General features: G+C 41.9%; 7 protein-coding genes across 7 annotated transcripts; 4 read left to right on the top strand and 3 right to left on the bottom strand.

The window, feature by feature from the left end:
• Positions 1-87: 87 nt before the first annotated feature.
• On the top strand, positions 88-1,704 carry PIC2 (Cu/Pi carrier; the record flags this gene model as incomplete). The annotated part of the gene is made up of 1 exon (XM_064820032.1): positions 88-1,704. The coding sequence occupies one exon, from the start codon at positions 88-90 to the stop codon at positions 1,702-1,704; it is 1,617 nt and encodes a 538-aa protein (XP_064683952.1).
• Positions 1,705-2,050: 346 nt separating this feature from the next.
• Positions 2,051-5,599, top strand: ATC70_000618 (DNA-directed RNA polymerase subunit; the record flags this gene model as incomplete). The annotated part of the gene is made up of 1 exon (XM_064820031.1): positions 2,051-5,599. The coding sequence occupies one exon, from the start codon at positions 2,051-2,053 to the stop codon at positions 5,597-5,599; it is 3,549 nt and encodes a 1,182-aa protein (XP_064683951.1).
• A 2,315-nt stretch (positions 5,600-7,914) lies between these two features.
• On the bottom strand, positions 7,915-11,726 carry pso2_1 (DNA cross-link repair protein PSO2/SNM1; the record flags this gene model as incomplete). The annotated part of the gene is made up of 6 exons (XM_064820030.1): positions 7,915-10,154; positions 10,218-10,521; positions 10,588-10,737; positions 10,798-11,425; positions 11,486-11,626; positions 11,686-11,726. 6 exons carry the CDS (start codon positions 11,724-11,726, stop codon positions 7,915-7,917), a joined length of 3,504 nt encoding a protein of 1,167 aa, XP_064683950.1.
• A 634-nt stretch (positions 11,727-12,360) lies between these two features.
• ATC70_000616 (uncharacterized protein) lies at positions 12,361-13,118 on the top strand (the record flags this gene model as incomplete). The annotated part of the gene is made up of 4 exons (XM_064820029.1): positions 12,361-12,473; positions 12,531-12,663; positions 12,713-12,928; positions 12,993-13,118. The coding sequence occupies 4 exons, from the start codon at positions 12,361-12,363 to the stop codon at positions 13,116-13,118; spliced, it is 588 nt and encodes a 195-aa protein (XP_064683949.1).
• Positions 13,119-13,154: 36 nt separating this feature from the next.
• ATC70_000615 (SFM domain-containing protein) lies at positions 13,155-16,948 on the bottom strand (the record flags this gene model as incomplete). The annotated part of the gene is made up of 7 exons (XM_064820028.1): positions 13,155-13,178; positions 13,238-13,477; positions 13,540-15,728; positions 15,779-16,034; positions 16,092-16,366; positions 16,473-16,769; positions 16,828-16,948. 7 exons carry the CDS (start codon positions 16,946-16,948, stop codon positions 13,155-13,157), a joined length of 3,402 nt encoding a protein of 1,133 aa, XP_064683948.1.
• Positions 16,949-17,102: 154 nt separating this feature from the next.
• Positions 17,103-18,560, bottom strand: ATC70_000614 (uncharacterized protein; the record flags this gene model as incomplete). The annotated part of the gene is made up of 3 exons (XM_064820027.1): positions 17,103-17,465; positions 17,518-18,418; positions 18,478-18,560. 3 exons carry the CDS (start codon positions 18,558-18,560, stop codon positions 17,103-17,105), a joined length of 1,347 nt encoding a protein of 448 aa, XP_064683947.1.
• A 1,860-nt stretch (positions 18,561-20,420) lies between these two features.
• On the top strand, positions 20,421-22,909 carry ATC70_000613 (uncharacterized protein; the record flags this gene model as incomplete). The annotated part of the gene is made up of 5 exons (XM_064820026.1): positions 20,421-20,478; positions 20,533-20,645; positions 20,702-20,713; positions 20,793-20,826; positions 20,886-22,909. 5 exons carry the CDS (start codon positions 20,421-20,423, stop codon positions 22,907-22,909), a joined length of 2,241 nt encoding a protein of 746 aa, XP_064683946.1.
• Positions 22,910-22,918: the final 9 nt, after the last annotated feature.

Genomic DNA, 22,918 nt, shown 5'->3' with positions numbered 1-22,918 from the left:
TTGCTCAACTTTTTGGGGATCAAAAAAAACATGAACAAAAATCGACCAAAAAGCATGAGGTACCCCTCATGGTTTTCATCGAAAATCATGGCTTTCTCCGCTAAAGATCACAAAATAGCAGAAAAAGGTGGGATTTCCAGTAATGGAGGTTCCACGCTGGATTCTAGCCATAATCCAGGCAACAACATTTTTACCTATGCATCACTTTTTCAAGATATCAAGAGTCAGAAGCGAACAACCTTCAACATTGCTCCAGCTATCGACAACAACGCCTCCACAACTGGAAGACCTTTGGACTACAACTCAACATTCGTAGAAGCTAAAGATGACTACTCTCTCGTCATTGATTGTTCTCAATTTGCTGGGATGGTATTCAGAGAGAAGCCCTTGCTCACTTGTCTTCGAGATCACTATTCCAAAGGATTGGGAATTAGAACACGTATGGTTGGTAAGAACCATAAGGTCATTGAAATCAGCTTTCCAAGCCAGGAAGATTGCGAGGAGGCTCTGAACAAGGAACTCGTCTTACAAGGGAAGATAATTAAGGTGAACAAGACTTTGGACAAAAATGCCAACGTCCTCAGAGTAGGTGTCTCTGAGCTTCCTTACAAAACTGAAGAAGTTTTGAAGCCTTTGATGGTGGAGACCTTCCAAAAATATGGGGACATTCTCAATCTTGGTCTTAGCTATACCAAAGATGGTAATTGGTTTACTGGTCGCGGTTTTGTCACTCTAAATAGGGACAAATTAAAAAGTTACGCAGCTGAACTTACCCCTCAGATCCAGTTTGGGAATTTCAAGGAGAAGCTACATTTGGTTTGGAGTAACATGAACCCAATTTGTCAAGACTGTCACACTGATGATCATATCAAAGCTGATTGTCCTCGAACAAAGAGGAAAGCATGTTTCCGATGCGGAAGCTTGGAACATCTCATCGCCGGGTGCCCATTAGCCTCATGGAATAGAGTGAAGAAAACTAATGATCACAACAAACAAGGTCAACATCGCCAGCAAGAAAATGTTGCCCAACCTAAACCTATAGGTAGAAAGGTTGACCTTTTAGATCTAATGAATGTGGACCCTCCTAAGTACCTCAACCACAAGAAGGGGAAAAGGAAGGCTACATCCCTTTCGTCGAAATCCACAAGCGATGATGAGGCACTTTCCAAGGGGGAAGTATCTTCAGCTGACGAGCCAGAGTCTGATTCCGACGCTGAAAATGTCCAAGAACATTCAACCAACTTGAACGACAGCAAGGATATGCAAATGGAAGAGGAAGGTGACTCCCATGATGGTGAATCTCAGGGTGATGAATCTCAGGTTGCTGAATCCGAGGGTCGGGAATCTCAGGCAGGTAGCCTCTCACAAGAGGATGCTCCCAAGGGACATCTCGAGGAGGAGGAGGACAATAATTCCTTTGGTGATAAGGAGTATGTCAAGTCTACTAGCGAGGAAGATAGCGATGGGGAATCTCCTAAGGTTGTTCAGGACAATGTAAGTAGATATAACTTGCGACACTCTGGGCACAAGAACAGTGTAGATGAACCTACTGAGGAACATCCCAAGCGATCTATCGATGAACTGGCTTCTACCCCTCCAGTAGAGGACAGCGAAGGTCCTAGCAAAAAGCAGATTAAACAGCAAGAGACTAACACCAGAGACGAAATGGTCTTGGATGGATCATCAACCACAAACACATTATAATTAATTAATGAGTAACACCAACCAAACTAGAAACATTAACATTAGGATAGGTTCCCTCAATTGCAGGAACCTCAACAAACAATATAACACCAATACAACAAATAGGTTCATCACCTACCTTAAGCAACAAAAGTTAAATATATTACTATGCCAGGAAACAAATATTCCTCACCATTCCTTTGAAAACATTACAACAAATTTTAAATATCAATTCCAGTACCACCAAGCAATTTGGACTGGACAATGTGGAGTCATCAACTTCAATCCATCACTGAATCTACAACAAATCAAAATACTAGAAGACGGAAGAGTTATTCTGACCAAGCTATCACTGGTTAACAATAACATGCCTCCAATTTACATTTTAAATATCTATGCTCACTCTGATGACTACAGGGCGAGAAATCACTTGTTCGACCAAATCATCAGTCTCCTCAACTCCATGCCTGAGATTATCCCTTCTCTCATCATAGCCGGTGACATGAACTGCTGCTTCGACTCCACAAGCCAACGCTATAATCGCCAAACTGGAAAGCCCAAAAGTTTCATTGAATTTTTGAACACTCACTTTTCAGATTGCTTGAACCAACCAAATTTACCGCATGATTACACTTTTAGACGTGGATCGTCTCTTTCCACTCTCGACTATATGTTTGCAGGCCGCGATGCTTTCTTCAAAATGAGTGATGGTGATATCACATTTCTCTCTCAAGAATGGACAGACCATGCCTTGTTAACCAAGACATACACTACCGGCATGACTAACTGTGGTAAAGGTGTTTGGCGGGCCAACCCCTTTCTTGCGAAGAACCCTATCTACGTCAACAAATTAAACACTGCTATCTCTAACTACGTTGAAACCAAATTAGATCCTAACCTATCTGCTCAAGAAAAATGGGACCTGATTAAGAAGAAAACTAAGCAAGTTACTCAAAACTTCAGCCGCACTCACTGTTCATGGAGGAAAGCTAAAATCAAGAAGTTACAGAGCGAGAGGAACAATTTGCTACGTAGGTACCGGGATGATTCCGTCTGTCTTAATCTTTTGCTTTCTCCTGTCGAAAAGGAGCTATCCCAACTCCAACAAGAGATAGTTGACGTCCAACGACTGAGAGCAGGACAGAGATGGCACGAGAAGAGTGAAAAGTCTCCAGGTTACATCAAGCAAACATTAGCGGAAAAGGCATCCAAGCGAACAATCTCTAGCCTAAAGCATCCTACTTCCGGGGAACAATGCTTGGAAACTAGTACTAAACTTGACGCTGCCAAAGTCTTTTATCAAGACCTATACACCGAGGAAGAAATTGATCTCAATTGTGTGGAAAGAATGCTACAATATATCGACAAAACAATTCCAGCTGAGGACTCACAGGACATCATTGAAGACATACCTTACGAAGATATCATTCAAGGATCTCGAAGAACGCCAAATGGTAGTAGTCCGGGCCTGGATGGTATATGTTACGAAATTTTGCACCTTCTAGTAATCAACCCGAGCTGTGAAGCGATTATTCTGCAAGTGTTCAACGATGCTTTATCACTAGGCAAATTCCCAAAATCCTGGCAGGAATCATGTATTGTGCTGCTACCAAAGAAAGGGGATATGACTGACCTTGGCAACTACCGTCCAATAACCCTAATAGCCTCTGATTGCAAAGTGTTTACCAGACTACTTAACTCACGAGTCATAGAGGTAGCAAGTGACCTTATAGGCCCCCACCAAAGTGGTTTCCTGAGAGGTAGATACATTGGAGACCATGGGATGTCGTTGAAAGTGATTGTAGACAATGCACGTGAAGCAAGATGGAACAATTCTGGAGAATTTGTCGAATATGCTGGGATTATGCTGGACAACGCCAAAGCGTATGATAGGGTACATCCCCAGTATCTATCCAAGGTCCTAGTGAAGTTTGGTTTCCCAAAACAGTTTGTCCAATGCATCTGCAAGTTATTCTTCGACAACTCCATTTACGTGAATGTCAATGGCTTTTTAACAGATCCTATCGAGCAAAGACGCGGCATCAGACAAGGAGACAGTATATCACCAATGCTGTTCAACTTGGCTATTGAACCATTTCTGCTATCTGTGACCAAAAGTACAACTATCTCGGGGTATAGTCTCCAGCACGTCAAGCCTATAAGCAAGAGAACAAACAGTTGGGTGGCTCCTCCTCCATTGAAAGTACTCGCATATGCGGATGATGTCCTGACTTTCGTCAAGTCTCGGGCAGAACTTCTTGATCTGGAAGAAAGATTGAGAACTTACAACAAGGCCTCGAACTCCAAGATCAACTACGACAAGTCCGTGGCCTTCCCTCTTCATGGTGGAAGAATGACAAGCCAAACTGGTGGCCTAATTCAAGATCATGCAACAAACAATCTCAAAATCAAATGGTATGATTCTACGTCTACAGGATTTATAAAATACCTAGGTTATCCAATTTGGTTCTGCAATCAACAAAGAGACGTATACATCGCTAAACTGCTGGGTGATATCACTACTGCTGTTGAAAGGTTTGCAGCACGACAAGTCTCACTGTACGGCAGAGCGAATATTGCCAACACTATGATATTGTCCAAACTATGGCATGTCATTCGGATCGTTTCCCTGCCCAAAGACACAGTCAAGAAGATAACCTCAATCATTTATCAGTTTGTAATGTCTGACCTGTATCCACCTCTAAAGGGCAACTCTCTCTTCCTACCAAGGTATCAAGGCGGTTTAGGACTGATTGATATAATGGCGCAACAAAAGGTTCTGCAATTCAGATACCTGAACGCTTTGCTGACAGAAAACAGCAACAACATACCTGGTCTCACGTATAGGCTACTAGTGGATTATTTGAAGATGTCGCACGACTCACCATCGCACATAATCCCTATACTGTTCCAAACGGCTAGATACAAAAACCAGTTAAGAGGCTTCCACCCTTATCACATGATGTTCGAGGCAATAGATACTTATATGAAGCATTCCCCATTCTCACTCGCTTGGTCTGTCAAACCAAATGTCATGACACTCTTGTCATTGCCAGTGCTGGAAATTCTTGATTTTGTCAATGAGGAAGTAGCCATGGGATACACAAGCAGAGACTCGATCAGGGAGAGTAAAGTTCATGACTTCTTCCACGTCAACCAGGAAACAAGTACTCTGCAGATAAAGCCAAGAAGTGAATGCAAGCGACCAAACATTAGGAATCAGATAGAAAGAGGTCTTCTCTGTGGGAACATCAGATTGGAATCTTTCGCGGATACAAGAAACATGGAGGCTCATCTAGACCTACAGCCTTTCGTTGCTATGCTTAACTACCAAGACCGCCCAATGCTTCAAATGTCAAACAAATACTTGAGATCAATTATGCTGGACATACACAACCTTGATGTTGGACGAAAGTTCAATCATACCATCAGCAAAGTCCAGTGGAAACACTTCTATCATCAAAACATGCATCACTCTGTGAGAAATGTCTGGTATAGAATGATACACAAGCAATGCCCGAGCAAATCAGCTCTTTTCGTTCGACGCCTGAGGAACGTCGAAGATGACAAATGTACCCTCTGCAATGATACTGAAGATGCCAAACATCTCATGGTTAGCTGCCCCCACAAAAACGACATTTGGTCCAACATCTTTGAACAATTCCTGGGATACCCCAAGGTTGCTAATCCACAACAAGTATACCAATCTATAGTTAACTTAAACCTGAAGCAATATTTCATCTACAGCCTCGATATCAAGATTACAATCTTCGACCTGTTTGCTGCCACCATTCGTATGATATGGAGATTCCACCTCCTACAAACATTCGAAGGAGTGCCATTTGATACCAACAATGTCACCAACAAGATCAGTGCTGAAGTGATGAGATTGTCAGATCTCAAGCATCAATATTAGTAGTAGCTTTAATAGATTTTATATATGGCAAGTCACTTTGTTACATACACTTGTCCATCATTTGATGTTCTTATTATAATGTATATTTACTAATAAATAAGCAACATCCATACAAAAAAAAAAAAATTTTCATCGAAAATCAAACGATCGCGTTTTTGACCTTGAAAATGGAGACTTTCACTATGGTATATCTTGAATCAAAATGTTTCTTTCAACCCAAAGCAATTTTTGAAACCATCTTTATGAGATCTTTATATGCAAAATTTTGACATTTTGGCCAAAAACCTTATTTCGTATTTTTTGAAATTGCTCAATAAGTTCATTCAAAAAATCTATTTTACTTGGCATCATTGGAAGCGCCTTGAAAAGAGCTACAAGAATGTATTAGGAAGCATCTGATGATAATTACAACTTCTATAGTCGAATATCACAAAATAGATTAAAGAAGTCGGCAAAAGACAAAATTTGGCCAATTTTGAGCAAAAGAGAAATATACTGAGTTTCAATCTATTTTAGCAGGCGGCGCTGCTGCCGGCTGGCCCAAACAGTTTTCTGATGATGCCAATAATGATCGCGATGCTGATTAAATGGTAATCATAGAATTGAAAGGACAATTGCTTAGCTCAAATACTTCTTCTGGGGAGCTTTACCTCATAAAGATGTCTTTTGAAATGACAGTATCTTAAAAACATCGCTGTAGATCTTACACAAGTCCTGTATTTACGGATGGCCAGGTTTATGCCGCCATCTCAGGAGCAACATCAGCAATTGGATATCTTCCCCTCCTGGATCTGATATAGCCTGTTGTTTTGTTTACTATTAATTGATTGTTTAAAACCTACTTGATATACCAGATTTGTATTGTCTGATTTAAAATGTCTTCAGCGAGATTGATCGGCTAGTAAATGAACTGTATATACTGAAAAAAAAAGATTGAGTCAATCTTATATCAAATTAATGTTGCCAGTGATCTGAATCATCGTAGATGCATGGTGCTATTCATGTTTGACGGTAATCGGTCTAAAGAGGGTCCAATGGATGGGATGTTTAGCTCTTGTATTCCTCATTTCAAATCAGTTTGCTGGTATGATTGATACTTACTATCGATTACTGGATGAGATGACAATTAGTTACAGCTGTTGAATAGATGAATTTATTAAATTGTGATAAGCAATAAGCAATAGGCAATGAGAGAAGGGTCTGCCAACCAAAAATGGCTGCGAAATGAGAAAACTTGATGTTATAAGTTTGGTAATTGCATGAGCAATTTAATCAATAGACATGTCAGAATAGATAAATGAGTCAAAAGCAGGCCAAATATTAAATGAGCCTTGGGTTTAGAGTTGTACAACTCGTTTAAGATTAAAGGGAGAATGTAGAAATATAAATAAGAAAGTAGAGGTAGTACAATAACTCGAACAACAAACGTATATAGCGGATTTATGAGATCTTACATGTAGTCAGATTGAGAATAAAGAGCTACAAGACTATACAGGCAAGAATAAGACAAAATCTTTACTGAATAGTTCAATTGGAGTTGCTAATACTAATTTGACTCCTGGATACTAAATGTTATTTGACTCTTTATGAATTCTACCTGTTATAATTTGGAATGAGAGTTTGGGTATTGGCAAATGACTCCAATGCATGACTAACCTTGTCGAGATTGTAGGTTTTCCAATTGAGGGATGCTTTTGTCAAAGAATTTAATGCTTATTCATCCTAATATGATCTTCTTCTAATGGCGTAGAAACTATTCCTTGCATAGACACCTATACTGTATTTGAATGTTATTCTAATATTGTATGTATAAACAGGACTGTAATTTTGGGCCACAATATTTACAAGATGCTTTCTTACTCTCTCTGTACACCTTAATGTTTGTCCTCTTGACTCTGTTGGTGTGTGAACAAGCCTCTGCTTCTTCCGTTTGAGATCAAAGCGCCTACACCAAACAAGCATACCATGTCTATGACACGCTTACAAAAAGAGGTTGGAATCCCCGAGATGGTGAAAAACCTTGTAGAGACTTGTTTAATTTTGTCATCGAGGCCTTGAACAGGAATTTGGAGAAACACGAGCGCTCTGATTATGTTATCTTGTGTCGCATAAAGCCATCTGGAGGCTTCTTTTCCTTTGCTAGCTGTAGCTCTACTACTGGTAATGGCAAACTACCCAAGACCGAATATGCTTTACGTGGCAATAAGCAGACGGATCTAGTACTTAATAAAAAGCTAAAAACTTAGTGTATCAATTCTATTGACTACAATCGTCATGATTTATGTAGATTATTACTCTAATAAACAGATATTTATTTATTCAACACCCAACACCTTCTTGAGCTTCACAACAAGACCCCATTCTTCCTTTGATAAATCGTTACGGAAAGATTCCTTCAAAATGTCAATAGATTGACGAGTGACCTTGGAGTATAATTCATCTGAATCTTCAAAATGACGACCATAAGTCTTTGGAGTTTCATAAACAGCACACTCAATCTTGATGGCAACACCACCACCAGCACCACCCTTCTTGACCATCTCCATAGACTTGTGGTTCTGTTCAATAGAGGTGACCTTACCGAGAGTGACAACTTCACGGGCTTGTGTTTCTGGACTGGTCTTGATCACACAGATCGGTGTGCCAAGGCGAAGTGTACCTTCCACCACATCCACACCGATGATAATGGGATCCTTCTTGTTGATAATAGCACGGGGAATCATTCTCAAAACACAAGGGAAGACGGCATCCCCAGCTTGGTCCTTACGCTTTTGCTCTGTGATGGCAGCATGGTACTCTTGGAAGCGATCAAACAAGTGGTAAATGATATCAGCTGTGAAGATACGAATGCCTAATTCTTCTGCCATTTCCTCGGCTTCCTTGTCTACCTTGACATCGAAACAGAGCATGACGGCAAACTCACGAGCCTTCTCCAGCATGACACTGGCCTTAACGACATCCTTTTTGTGAACGGGGCCAATATTGATACCAGAGACAGGAATCTTACTGGTTCTCAAGAACTCCAAAAGGGCTTCAAGAGCACCCAGCGTAGAAGCCTGGACCCAGACACCGTGACCAGTACGGTCGATGGAAGACATCAAGTTGGTCAAATCAGACATGACTTCCTCCTTCAAATCATCAATGTCATCATCAGGGCCAGCGACTAACAAACGAGAACCAGCAATAGCCTTTTCGAGATCAGGAGCAGAAATCTTGATACCCAAAGCGGCCTTGACAGACTTGTGATGGACATATTGAGATTTGATACGCAATTCACGCATAGGTTGTGGTGTTAAAAGAGCTCTGACAGTGGTAACAATGGGTCCGTTTAAACCACACACCACAATACGATCGCCTTCATGCAACCAACCATTGACCAAGACAACATCGATGGTAGTACCCAGGCCTTCAATGACCTTGACTTCGAGGACAGTACACTCAAGCTCAGTAATGTACATAAGCTTCTCACTCATACGAGATTGAGTCAAGTTGATTAGCAAGTTGAGCATATCAGGAATACCTTCACCAGTGTGAGCAGAGGTAGGCACCAAGGAAACGTACTTGGCAAAGTTCTTGTTCTTGTAGTAGAGTTGAGAATTGAGACCTTGCTCAGCAAAGGCCAACATGGTGTCGGCAACACGCTTCTCGAATTCAGCTTGAACAGAGGGCTTTTGCTTGGCAAGAGAATCACGGAAAGAGTTGTTGGGAATAGCTTTCCATTCAAAGAGACGATCAATCTTGTTGAGAGCGACAATGAAGGGCGTCTTACGATCACGCAACAGACGGATAGACTCCAATGTTTGTGGTTCAAGACCGTGCATGATATCGACCACCAAGATGGCAATGTTACAGAGGGAACTACCTCTGCTTCTCAAGTTGGTGAAAGATTCGTGACCAGGTGTATCAATGACCAAGATACCAGGCACCTTGAGCTTCTCTACGCGATCAGCACCAAGGACGGCAGTCTTCTTTTCAATAGCATCAGCAGGGAAGAAAGTGGCACCAATTTGTTGAGTAATACCACCAGCTTCACCTTCTTGCACGTTGGTTTGACGGATCTTATCCAGCAGCTTGGTTTTACCAGTATCGACGTGGCCCAAAATACAACAAATGGGAGAACGCAAATCGTCCTTGGAACGGGCAGCCATGGCTTCTTGTTGACGCTTCTCGCGACGAGCGGCAGCTTCTTCCTTCTTTTGAAGGGCAAGCTTTTGAGTAGCAGAGAGCTCCTCATCAGAGCTGTCGTCCTCAGAGTCGTAATCAGAGCTGTCATCGTCAGAGTCATCGTCAGAATCATCTTCGGAGTCGTCGTCAGAGTCTTCGGATTCGGATTCTTGCTTCTTGGTAGGTGCCTTCTTTGCGGGAGCAGCCTTAGCAGAGGCGGCCTTGGCGGGAGCAGCAGTAGCTTTCTTGGCGGGAGCAGCAGCAGGCTTCTTTTCCTCTTCGTCACTGGAAGCATCCCAATCACTGTTGAGATCCTCGTCCTCTTCCTTTTCGTCCTTCTTTTCCTCTTCGTCACTGCTGATCACTGCATTTTCCCAATCATCTTCTTCAGCTATATAAAGTACATGTTAGTCGTCCACATGAGCCATCTTTACTGCACACTGATCACACATACATTCTTGAGCTTCAGCAGCCTTCTTGGCCTCTTCCTCCTCCTTGCGCTTCTTTTCCTCTTCTTCCAAACGCTTTCTTTCAGCAGCTTCTTGCTTCTTCTTTTCTTGCTCCTCCTTGGTAGGGCCCTTCTTCTTCTTGTTGCCATAAACAACCTTCTTGGGCTTGTTACCATCATCTTCAAGGGCTTGGACACGGACATTTCCAGAAGCGAGCAACTGTTCATGACGCAACTTGGCTAAACGTTGGGCCTCCTTTTGAGCCTTGGTGAGTAATTTACCTTCCTTACGAAGCTGTTCCTTCTTGAGCTGTAAAACAAGGCAAATAGGTTAGTCATTTTGACCACTGAGAAAATTATCCAACAAATCACTTACTCTCTCTCTTTCTCTCTTGGCGGCACGAGCTTCCTCACGTTGAGCCTCCTCTGCAGCAAGCCTCTTTTCCTCTTCTTCGGCCTTTCTTTGCTCTTCCTCGATACGCTTACGTTCGGCTTCCTCAGCAGCTCTTTGAGCTTCCACCAATTTCTAAGTGGTTTCACATTAACATTCATGCATTACTATATAATACGCAGTATGCAAACTTACTCTCAAAGCAGCGACGTTGCCACCCTTACCCTTTTTGCCCTTGGGAGCAGCAACGGGAGCAGGCTCTTCAACAGCAGGAGCAGCTTCAGGTTCTGCTTCTTTAGCAGCTAACTTCTTTGCCTTCTTTTCCTTGAGCAATTGCTTCTTGGATTTTTGTTGGGGTTGCGCAGCATCGCCACCTTCCTCTTGTTCCTTCTTGTCATCTAGACCGAGAGCTTTGTTGAATTCAGCATCTTCAGCTTCTTGTTGCTTCTTCTTTTCGATGGCAGCCAAACGCTTTTGTTCCTTAAGCTTCTCCTTCTTAAGCTTTTCCTTCTCCTTCTTGGTCAAGATACGGAATTCGCCTTCTTCTTGTTGCTCGGGAGCAGGAGAAGCAGGTTCAGCGGGAGATTCAGTGTTGCCACCCTTCTTATTCTTTTTGCCCTTCTTATTGTCACTGGCCCAATCAAGGTCATCTTCAGCATTCTCGGCAACAGCAGGCTCTTGAATGCCAACAGCAGCGGGCTCGGTTTGCTCTTCAATGGCATCTTGAGCATATGGATCTTCATCGAAATCAGCCATTTGCTTCTTTCCCTTCTTGCCCTTCTTGACCTTGTTCTTGGCGGCACGGTTGACCATGGCCATCAAGCTAGAAAATATGCGTGATTAATGGCATGTTTACAAGGCAAAATAATAGAGATAAAATTACCCATCTTCTTCCTCGTCGTCATTGTTCTCGGTAGCGAGAGCACTGAATGCGGAAGCTCTCTTTTCAAAATCTTCCTCAGTCTCTACGGGAGCGGCAGTAGCAGCGCCTGTAGCAGCGGCATCCTCCTCGAAGGCTTCATCCCTGCAACATTGGAGTCAATAAAACATGCGTACATGGTATTGGACATGTGGATGTGTTACCAGTAATCGTCCTTTCTTTTTCCTCCCTTCTTTTTGCCCATATTGAATATACAAAGAGTTGTGTAAAATAAATGTAGAAAGAAAAAGTGCACAAGTAGTTGTTTTGGACACCCCTCATATGCTAGCAGGAAAGTGCAATTGATGTCGAAAAAAAATCTCGATAGATCCAAGCCACAAGTGACGTTTTGGGCATGGACAAATGCACTCGAGCCAGATCAAAATCATGCAAAACTGATATTGTAGACATAGGTTTGCACTGTGGTATTCATCATGAGGTATTGCTGCTTAATGTGCAATAGAAATTGGAAGTTTGCTTGAAAAATCCATAGAGAGATTAGGAATGTACTGCGGATCATGTCATGCTTTTCCAAAGGCCCTTAAATCTTGATCTCCATGTTCATGTGATGCTATGTGATGTTTTCCATTGTTTGGTAAAGATTGATCATCAAATACTTATACATCCAGTGGCATAGACTCATATTTTATGGGTTTGTAACATTTTTTGTACCAATTATAGTGGTTTCAAACAGTTGTAATGTCAACAATGTCCCATATCAACTGAGTCGCTCATAGACGCTCACAACTTCTGTTGTTAAAATGGCGTCTTTGTTCACAGCCAACAGCAGTGAAAATCAGAGCATTTCTTCTGGAAGATTCGCATTTTTTATTAACCAAATGTCTGAACAACCTACTAATAACTTGACACCTGCTGAACGCGCAGCCAAAGAAGAGCAAGAGAAGCTTGAAAAGAAGAAGGAAGAAGAAGAGCAAGCCCAATTACCTTATAGGTAAGCGTTTCTATCTATATTTTCCATATGGATTGCTTATGTTGATTGTTTCAACAGCTGGAAGCAAACACTCCAAGATGTAGACATCTCTATTCCAGTACCCAAAGGCACTCGCGCTCGTGATTTGGAAATTTTATTGAAGAAATCTCAATTTAAAGTAGCTCTCAAGGGCCAAGCACCTATTGTTGAGGTACGGTTGCATATACGCGCTTGTATTCAATCTCTGACATGATCAACAGGGCGAGTTTAGTCACGCCATCAAGGTAGATGATAGTACATGGACAGTGGAAGATCAAAAAGAAGTATTGGTCCACTTGGAAAAAGTCAATCAAATGCAGTGGTGGGATAGTGTTGTCAAGGGAGCACCCAAAATCAATACACAAAAGATCCAACCTGAAAACTCTCAGTTGAGCGATTTAGATGGAGAGACCAGAGCCATGGTTGAAAAGATGATGGTAAGAGAAAGTTACATGAGGATCTGCGATTTTTTATTTTACTAACATGGTATTTTTTCTTTAGTTTGACCAACGTCAAAAGGCAATGAACAAGCCTGACAGTGATACTTTGAAGAAGGAGGAGATGTTTGCTAAATTTAAGCAGCAACATCCAGAGATGGATTTTAGCAATGCAAAGTTTGCAGAATAAATAATCTAACATATCGATACAGAGAAGGGGGTTGTATTACTGAGAAAAATACGGGTCCTCCTATTATGGTGTATAATTTCATTAGCTTTTATGTCAGTGGAATCATGCAAATGACTTACCAATAATTGTGGGGCAGATCCTCGCTTGCTAGGGTCTCTGCTCAGCAGGGTTTTAATTAATTGTCGAGTATGTGCATTGGGAATCAGTCTTTCAAGTTGAGGGATCTCTAATTCCTTATTTTCGTTCCAGCGAAGACCGTTGTTGAGAATAGGTGTTGACGGTGAAGGATGAGATACGAAATGAAGTATGGTTTCGTCCTTGATATTGCTAGCAAACAATGCCTTTTTGGTTTCCAGTTCCTATCGTGTCAAATCCATGAGTATTTACAACATCAACTTGAAACAGCACATCTTATCCTTACATAAATGACGCAGCCTAATGACCATAAATCAACACTAGCCGTAGCTACAACACCATTCGCGCCTTCTAAACCATAGGTAGTGGCACGAGCGACCTCAGGTGGACAATACCTAGGAGTAATGACACCAACGCATTCTTCGTCGATAGTGCGACTTGCCTCGAAATCGATTAGTTTCCAAGGCTGGTCATAATGATGCATGATGTTGCTAGGTTTCAAATCACAGAATGCAATACCGTTGCTATGACACCAGGACAAGCAACGCAGAATGTCTCTAGCAATGCTGCCATTAGTTGCAATACTGGTAGGCTTCTTGCTGTTGTGTCTGATATAACTACTGAGCGTTTCGTCCAAACGTTCCATGACAGTGACATATTGAATACCGCCTTCATCTTCTTCTGGATGGTTTTCTTGGTCCATGTGTGATGGCTCGCCTTGTATGGTCAGCACTTCCAATATCTCTACAACACAGAGTGATTTCAGTTTGATCAAGTTGCGGCATTCTCTCTCCCAAGCTTCTCGTCTGCCAAATGATTTGACAGCGACGACAGCCTTGTCTTCTTTGGTAACAAAGAGAATGTTGTTGGTAGGGCCTGTGATGGGTGATTTTGTCTTGTCAAGTTGATATCGACGAGGCAATGCAGAAATGAGTGGTGCTAATGGCAAGAATTTTTGATCGTTTGGCTGTGATGTGGATGAAGAGGCGGTTGTCGATGAGGAGGCGGGCGTTGTGGAAGAAGAAGCAGTGACGGTATTGGTTACATCGGCAGTGATGATGCCTTTACCCGATGTATCACGAATCGATTTGACCATGGCAGAATTGTGTGTACTACTGCTTGGCGTATCATTATTGAATTGGTGCAATTGCTGTTGTTGCTGTTGTTGTTGCTGACCCAAAGAAGCGAGTGCATCCAATGGACTGATAGAATTGTAGATGTCTACTTGGTTGTTGGTGCTGGAACTGGCAACATTGCTGCTGCTGCTATTGTTTGTGGATGTCGGTGGTGTTACCGTCTGTGCCATAGGCATGTTTAATGTGGAAGAAGGGTATTGCAAGCTGTTGTTGGTGTGATGATGATGTACAAGCGATTGTCTCTGTTGAGCGTCTTTTGTGTCCCATGTTTGCGTGGATGTCGCTGTGCTCAGTTGGTGAGAGTTGGGCAGAATATACTGAATTGGAGGCGCATTGTCTCCTGTGTTGTTGTAGGGATTTACAGAGAGCGAGTCTGCAAATGTCCAGTTATCTTCGTCCTCCTCATTCGCTGTAGCATGTGTCACAGGCACTCCACCGCCTCTCTTTCTGAATGCTGCTCCTGACTGACTGTTTCCAGTGTGATTCATCATGCTGCTGGCATTCGTCTTGATGCTCCTCAATACGTCCAATGAAGAGCTATTGGGGCCTTCTTCAGCAGAGGAAATCAAGTGTTGCACAGGCTGCTGCTTCCTTGGAACAGGCACAGAGAATTCATTGGGCTTTTGTGAGATGATTTCATTTGGCACTTGACCTTGTCCACTGTACTCTGTGGTTGGTGAAACCAGCAAAACCTTGGAATTTCGGAACGATTCGCGGGGACTTTTGGAACCATGAGTAGCAGCGACTGTTCCATCATCATTGTAAGCTTCCAGCATGCCGGTATAAACTCTGCCGGAATCACCAATCTCTGATCGTCTTTGCGAGTGATGTGTGCTCATTGTGCCTGTCCATGCTTTTGACATGCGCTTGTTACTGACTGCAAATGCTTCATCGTTGTCATCGTCATCGCTGTCGTTTGTCGAGTAGAATCCACCGGGATTGTACGAGTACGGGTTGTCCTTGTGATGGTGTGTGGGTGTGCTGATATTTTCTGACACTTCGTCTTTGATGTCTCGCTCGTTTCTTTGTCGTCTTTTCTTTCTAATAAAGAACAATGCAGCCGCTATAATTAACAGCAGACCTAGAACGCCGCCCACAGCAGCACCTGCAATCGTGCCTGCGTTTGATTTGTTTGGGGTGGATGGCTCATTGTTGTTGCTAGGGCTCGTTGTGTTGGTTGATGGGATGGCATTTGGTGGATATCCAGTGGTGGCTACGCGAGTCCAGCTCCATTGATTCAAATCCAAGACATAGACATTGGAGTCGTTGGTGGCACTGACACCCCAACCGCCAAACATGTATAGTTTCTTGTTTGCTTCGTCCAACACGGATGAATGCCCTATATCAGATAGATCAGCACACATCACAACAAACAAATAAAACGCTTACCCATGCGCAAATTTGGTCCTTGGCTTTGATTTGCTATGGTCATCTTTTGCCATGTGAGTGTTGGGTACAGTGTTGCATTCAGAATCCACACATCGGTGTCTGCTGGCTGGCTTGTTCCACCACCGTAGATCACCATATAATCATCAAGACAATTGGCAGTGTGAAGTCTCCTGGCTCCTGGAACAGATGAACCGACAGCAGTCTGAATACCTTGCACATTCCACACTCGCTTCTCCAAGTCGTACATGTTGACAGCCTAATTATGGAAATAAGTATATTTATAACCCTTCTCTTTGTATGTACAGTATCATACATCAGTTACATCGGTCGGGTTACCAGTTGAGGTTCCACCAAATGTAACCAAGCAATTACATGCTTTCATAAAGCAAGTGGTGTGATCAGTTAAGCCCAATCCATTTGAACCCGTTGTCCACTGAAAGCTATTCACGTCCATCAGAGACAATGAATTCTGCACTGAGCTCGACATGGCGAATCCATTGGCGTCCACTGCTAATCCTCCATAGGTGTATATTGTATTGTTAATCGTCAGCATTGTATATCCAACTGTTCTAGCAGATGCTTGAAAATCTGAAACCTCCCCAATTGTTATATAAAATATGAAGAAATAAGCAGGGAGGGATTAATTAGTACAAAGTATGTGTAACAGGATTAAAGTTCTATATCCTCTGCTTACTTGATGTTGGAAAACTCCATGACCAACTATTTATATCCAACTTTTGCAGTACACCCGTAGCTGAACCGCCTGTTGTGTTGCTGACAAGTGCTACTACTTGACCTTGACTAGGTAAGGTCGTCGCCTTGAAGTAGATCTGTGGTAGCATGGCAACTCCGCCTTGTACCTGAATCGTTGGTTTATACCATGAACCGTTTCTGCTGTCCCAAACCCACACATCGTTTGAGCCTATTGTTGAGGATGAATTTGATATGTCTTGTGAGCCGCCATACATGATAACATATGGGCTCGAATAGACTGTATATAGAGCTGGTTAGTTGTTGCATTCACCATCATTGCTTTGCCTATATCGTACCTGAGGCATGTCCTGCTCTCCACGGCACATTTGTTTGAATTGAACCAAGCCCAATCTCTTGAGCAAAACTGGCTCTTATTGTACAATAACAGAGTGATATGACTAATAAAAACCTAGACATTTGCTCTATATTTTTATTAATTAAATATGTATAGTTGTATATATAAGAAAAGGGGATGCAAAAAAAAAAGAGTGAGAGATAGAGAAAAGAAAGAGGGAAAAGCGAGGAGGCTGATTGTATTTTTTTTTATGCTGCCTTTTGTTGTTGATATAGGTTAGGCGCCTTGTTTCTTATCCCGGCGCGCTTTTTTCGTTGCTCTAATTCTGCTTGTCATTTTGTCCATGTATTGCTGATGTTGTTCAGGGTTTGCCTTTATCCAATCCTCTCGTTCTTGTTTGGCTTTTGCCTTGTAGCCCTCTCTTGCATCGTCATCTAGCTCTTTCCAATGCTTACTCACAATAGCACTGAGGTCTCTGATTGTCTTTATTTGCGGATATTCTGCTTTCACCTCTGGTAGTTTGATCTTTGAGTATAGAATGTACCCATTGCCACTAGGTCTTGAGGGTTTTTGTCGGGCTACGCTGCTTATATGTACCTTTTCATCGTTCAGTTTTTGCTTGAATTTGTCCTTCTCTGTCTATTGGCTAATTAGTATATGAATGCCTTTCTTTGGATGGACTCATTTGTACCTTTGGCATTGCTTTCCATGCGTCAGCTACCAATCGACTGAGTTGCTTTTGAGGCTCGCCACTGGAGTCGATAGCTTTCTTGTGCTCTTTCGCTAGCTTGCCTCGCATCACCTTGTTGAACTGCGCAAACGTACTATACTGCTTGAGTGGCATGGCTGTCTTGAAATTATTCCTGGCATATTCTCTTGTGGCATGTGAATCTTTGCTGCCCCTCTTGAATACCGTAATGATTTCTTCCTCCTCCTCATCGTCAGTATCGGATTCGCTTGTGCTAGTTTGTTTTCTGACTCGCCTTCTCTTTCGTACTTTGCTCTGTTGGCTTCCAGGTATATACTGGTAATCATTGACACCTCCTTCGTCAGATAAATCAGAAAATTCCAATTCATCATTTTCGGGTGCATCTTCTGTTCGTGGTTTGGCGTTGGGTAAAATATCATCACTAAAGATGCTGGGCAGTTTTGTGCTCACTTTTGGAGTTGTCTTGGAATTTCGTTTGGTGGTTTTGCGCTTTGATTTGGTGGGGTTCTTTTCTTTTAACTTTGATTTTGATTTTGAGGTCGATCTAGCTGTTGATTTGACATGAGTGTCAGAATCTTCTGGGTCACTAAATACATTGAGTCTATCTGATTCTTTTGATTTTGCGTCTACGTCGTCATCTGATTCTTCCGATGGCTCAAATACGTCGTCTCTTGGTGGTAGTAAAATGAATTCATCCTCGTCGTCCTTGTCATCATCGGTTGCATCGTTTTGATCGTCTTCGTCTTTGTCTGATTCCTCTGGCTTTTCGTCAACTTCTTCATCTGATCCCTGGGATGGCAAGAATTCATCGTCTGTTTGTGGCAGAGAAGATAAGCTCTCGCCTTGGTCTTCCAGATAAGCATTTTCGCAATTCACGCAGAAACTAGTTGTATAGTGATATAATTAGACATATTTAAAATGTAATATGTAGCATGGACTTACATAATGTCATCCCCTTGCGGTAATTGTCCTCTACTTTGTCGACAATGCGGGCATCTGAGGGAGTTGGTCTTATTATTCGACATAAATGGATGAAAGAAAAAGATAGAAATATATTGTCCACGCGCTTTCTGGTGGCAAAAATGTTGTCTCTCGATTAGGAATAATTGGGAGTAGCAATGCGGATTCGGTAGATCATTTCTGTCAAAGCCCTACTTTAAGAAGTTGACCATTTGCTCGCGAAGATGGAAAACAAGTGAGTTATACTAAGAGCTGCTATCATAAACAATGAGATACACACTCCTGCACAAGCAGTTAAAGATGCCCAAAGTTGTAAATTACCATCAAAAGCTATGGTTTCGGTGCTGTCTATTGTCGTTTTATAGGCTGTAGTGGCAGCATTAGATAGTGATTACAGGCATTGGCCAAGAATATTGTAGAGTTATTTTGTATATAATAATACATTGGCGCGCTTGAAGTGCCAGATGCCTTTTTGCATAGCAGGACAATTACACAGTTCGCATTTGGATGAGCTATTTGCAAGGATTAAATCTATGTATAAGATATAAAATTAGGCAAAAACCCCATTATTCTGCATTCAGACAAAGTTCTAGTTTCTGTAAGTTTATGATCCTTTCCCTATCAGTATCACAACATCGACTGTCATCATCAGAAAGGTATTTGATCAGCAACCATCAGTAGCCGAAAAAATAATTTATACTCCGACAAAAGCATTTTCCAAGATTGGCCAAATTCTGAATATAATCGACTTGAATGAACTATTTTGCAAGATTTGACTATACGAGTTGTTAAGATCACATCCCACTTCCTAATACATTCTTGGAATACTTTTTGAGATGCATCCAGTAGTGCTATTTAAACAAGGAGTTTTGAATAAACTTATTGAGCAAACTTTGAAAATATGAAATGAGGTTTTTGGCAAAAATGCAAGAAAATTACATCTAAAAGTCTCATAAATGTAGTTTCAGGAGTTGCTCCGGATCGAGAGAAACATTTTGATTTAATATATAATATATCCTCCTTAATGGTCCAACGGCTAGGATTTATCGCTTTCATTTTGATTTAATTTATGCTATAGTAAAAGTCTTCATTTTCAAGGTGAAAAATGCGATCGTTGATTTTCTATGAAAACCACGAGGTTACCCCCCATGCTTTTTGGTCGATTTTTGACGATGTTTTTTTTGATCCACAGAAAGTTGAGCAAACATGTCAGGAAGTAAGTGTAATGTAAAAGCAGCTGTATGGTGCTATTCTGGCGGTCTGGGACAGCTTATAGTACGAGAAATCAAGGCTTAAATGCACCCAAATATTGCTGTGTTTTGCATATATTTGAGTATCAAGAGGTGTTGCAGCTATGCTATTGGCCCTTATATGGAATGCTTCCATTGATACAGACGAGAAGCGTTTCGGAAGAGTCTGATCCACAGTTACAGATTGTTTAGAAGGTTTATACAAGATAGCAAAATGTTATTAAAAAGGAAGGTTCTTGTATAAATGACCTAGATGTTCCATTGCCAATCAATTGACATTGCCATGGCTCTGAAAGAGATTTTGCAAACTACCCATGAGCGTGGTTTGATACATTAAAATCGTCATAGATCTTCTATATAGGTAAGCATTATCATGACACAGTGATTGTGTCAATTTCACCAGGTACTGTTTGTAATGCGGAGGAAAGAATACGAATTGCTTGATATATAGGATACATCTTTGACGGACTTGTCGCAACTTTTGATGATATCATATTTGTTTCATCATAATATGTGCATGAGCATGAAATCACTCTAAAAACACTGTGCTGCGTGTGTCACCACAGTGTTCTACCAAAATAGGGTTTTATAAATTTGGTATAAATAATAAAATGTCTAGTTGTTTTTTAAAATCCTTTCTTTCTTCTTTTTCATACATTTACTAAACACACGGCCATGTTTTTTGAAGCCACCTATGTCCCATCACCGCCTTTATCAATAGCAAGTGACGAAGGTATGTGTTTGTCTGGGCATTGGAGAGCACCATGTCAACTAACGCAAACACAAGATGACTTGATAGATAATACCAACACTACGACAGACAGTCAATCAGCAGACAGTGTAAATACAAGCGAACCCAGTTCGGATAAGCCAGTTGACCATTTGATCTTTGTTATCCATGTGAGTGTGCTTGATCAAACGTATACTGTCTGTTACTCATCAAAACTTGTGATTAGGGTATTGGACAGGTAAATATAGAATACGATTGAAAGTCAGTGTTGATAGAAGAGGATGATGGTTAACATGTGAATATTTGCAAAATGATAGCAAACAGAACAATATGGGCATTTCTACGAGCACAGTAAGTGTGAAGCATGGTATGGTAGGCTATGATGTAATAACAGTTGGCGATTTGTGTAGTCGAGAATTTGCAAGAGACGACAAGACAAGTGTTGCAGGCAAAAGTGCCTGATCACAATGTTCGCATAGAACTGATACCCATTGAATGGCATAGACACATCCATGAGCAAGTGGATCCCATCATCAACAAAATTACACTCAAATCGATACCCACCATCCGTCTGATCGAGAATGATTATCTGGCAGATGTCTTGTTTTACTTTTCCAAGGACAGAGGACAAAAGATCATTGACAATGTCACGAATCTATTCAACACATCCTACCACAATTTTATGGAGAAACACCCAAATTTCACCGGCAAGATTGTAATTATGGGCTATTCGCTGGGTGGCATCATTGTCTGGGATATCCTGTCGCATCAACGGGAGCCTAAAGACCATGAAACAGCCATGTACGATAAAATGGACATCAAATTCACCAAACTGGATTTCAAGCCAAACTACTTTTTCGGTCTGGGATCTCCTGTGGGTGCTGTGCTGACCTTCAGAGGTCAAGATCCAAAAGTGTATCATCCAGATTTCGACATTCAGTTTGAGAACGTATTTCACCCTTTTGATCCTTTGGGCTATCGATTTGAACCGCTATTCAACGATTATTTCACAGACAAACCAGCAGTATTGGTGCAGAGATCTGTTCCTATCGGCCCTTCGTTCTCTTTCCCATCCATGCCATCGTTTCCGCTATCTGCTGGGTTTCTGTCGTTTTTCAGTTGGAAGCAAGAAGACAAGGCAGCGAAGACAATTTACAATGCCACAGCGGAAGCAGCTGATGCCAACGAGGACATCATCAAGGAGGAGAATGCGCAAGTCAAACAACAGGACGAGCAGGCTTCTACATCATTCGGTTTCATGTCTTCATTTCTTCAATACTTCTCAAGGGGCGGTGGCACTGAAAAGCTGAATGGTACGGAAAACAAACAAGATGCGTCTAAAAATGGCATCATCACCTGGGATCCTCTCAAAGAGCAGACAAGAGAGCAGCTATTGGCATTGCGTGATGATTTGGACAGAACACTAAATGGATTCAATGCATCATCGTTGGGATTACCAAGAAGGCCTGCCATGAATATTAGATCAAAGACGATTGGATCATCCACACCGCAGGAAGACAGTTTATACTCATGCTCTTTGGAGCAAAATTCAGATGGTTCTGTATTTGATAAAGCATCTGGTGGAGAAGCAGCAATACCGCCGTCCATCAGCAAAAGCAGGAGTAGCTTCAGCATAGAAAACAAGAAACCAGAAAGAATAGCGTTGCGTAAGACCTTGACAGAACACAACCCTAAACGTCAACATTTGGTAGAAGTGCTTGGCATTGATGGCGTCCGCGTTGATTCGTTTGAGCGAGCAAGAGTTAATTTTGATAAGCATGTGCAGCATGACCAAACACAATCAGCAGAAAGTAACGGCAATAAGCATTTGCAGTCATCTACATCAACCACGACTGATAAGAAAAAAGAAGAAGAAAAGACAGGCGACAGCAAGAGCAATGATCTGTGGTCAGATTTGAATCAGGAGATGAATAAGCCGGGCCCAGCCATCACAAGCCCAGGCGAGTCTCGGGCAGAGATAGCCCAAGATGCAACTGTACCAGCCTCATCTACAGATAAGAATGAACCAGAGGAGGATCAAGAAGCTGACAAGGCCCTGAAAGAAGAGCAAGAGTCCATCAATACCCTGCCTGGAAAGAAGCGAATGGATTATGTGTTACAGCCCGATAGTGTTATGTCGATGATTGCCAACGAATATCTTATTGGATTGCGTGCTCATTTCTCGTATTGGACCAACAAGGATTTCATCTGGCACATGTTGCGCCGTATCGAGGATCTGGATAGCAGCGATGCAGCATCCTCCTCTTCGTCGACAACCACCGCCCATAACAAGAAAAAGAAGGAGCAGCAGCTAGATGCTGGTAGAAAGCTGTATCATGCTGAAGCAAGTAGCAGTGGAGGAGCAACAAACAACAAGTCGACAACATCCATTGTTAGCATTGACGATAGTAATATTCCAAAGAAGAAGAAATAAACAGAAATT

The sequence above is a fragment of the Mucor velutinosus genome, assembly GCF_035048745.1.
Source record: "Mucor velutinosus strain NIH1002 chromosome Unknown tig00000041, whole genome shotgun sequence".
Lineage (NCBI taxonomy): Eukaryota > Fungi > Mucoromycota > Mucoromycetes > Mucorales > Mucoraceae > Mucor > Mucor velutinosus.
Note: the sequence above shows the minus strand (reverse complement) of the source record. Positions and strands in the feature narration are given on the sequence as shown.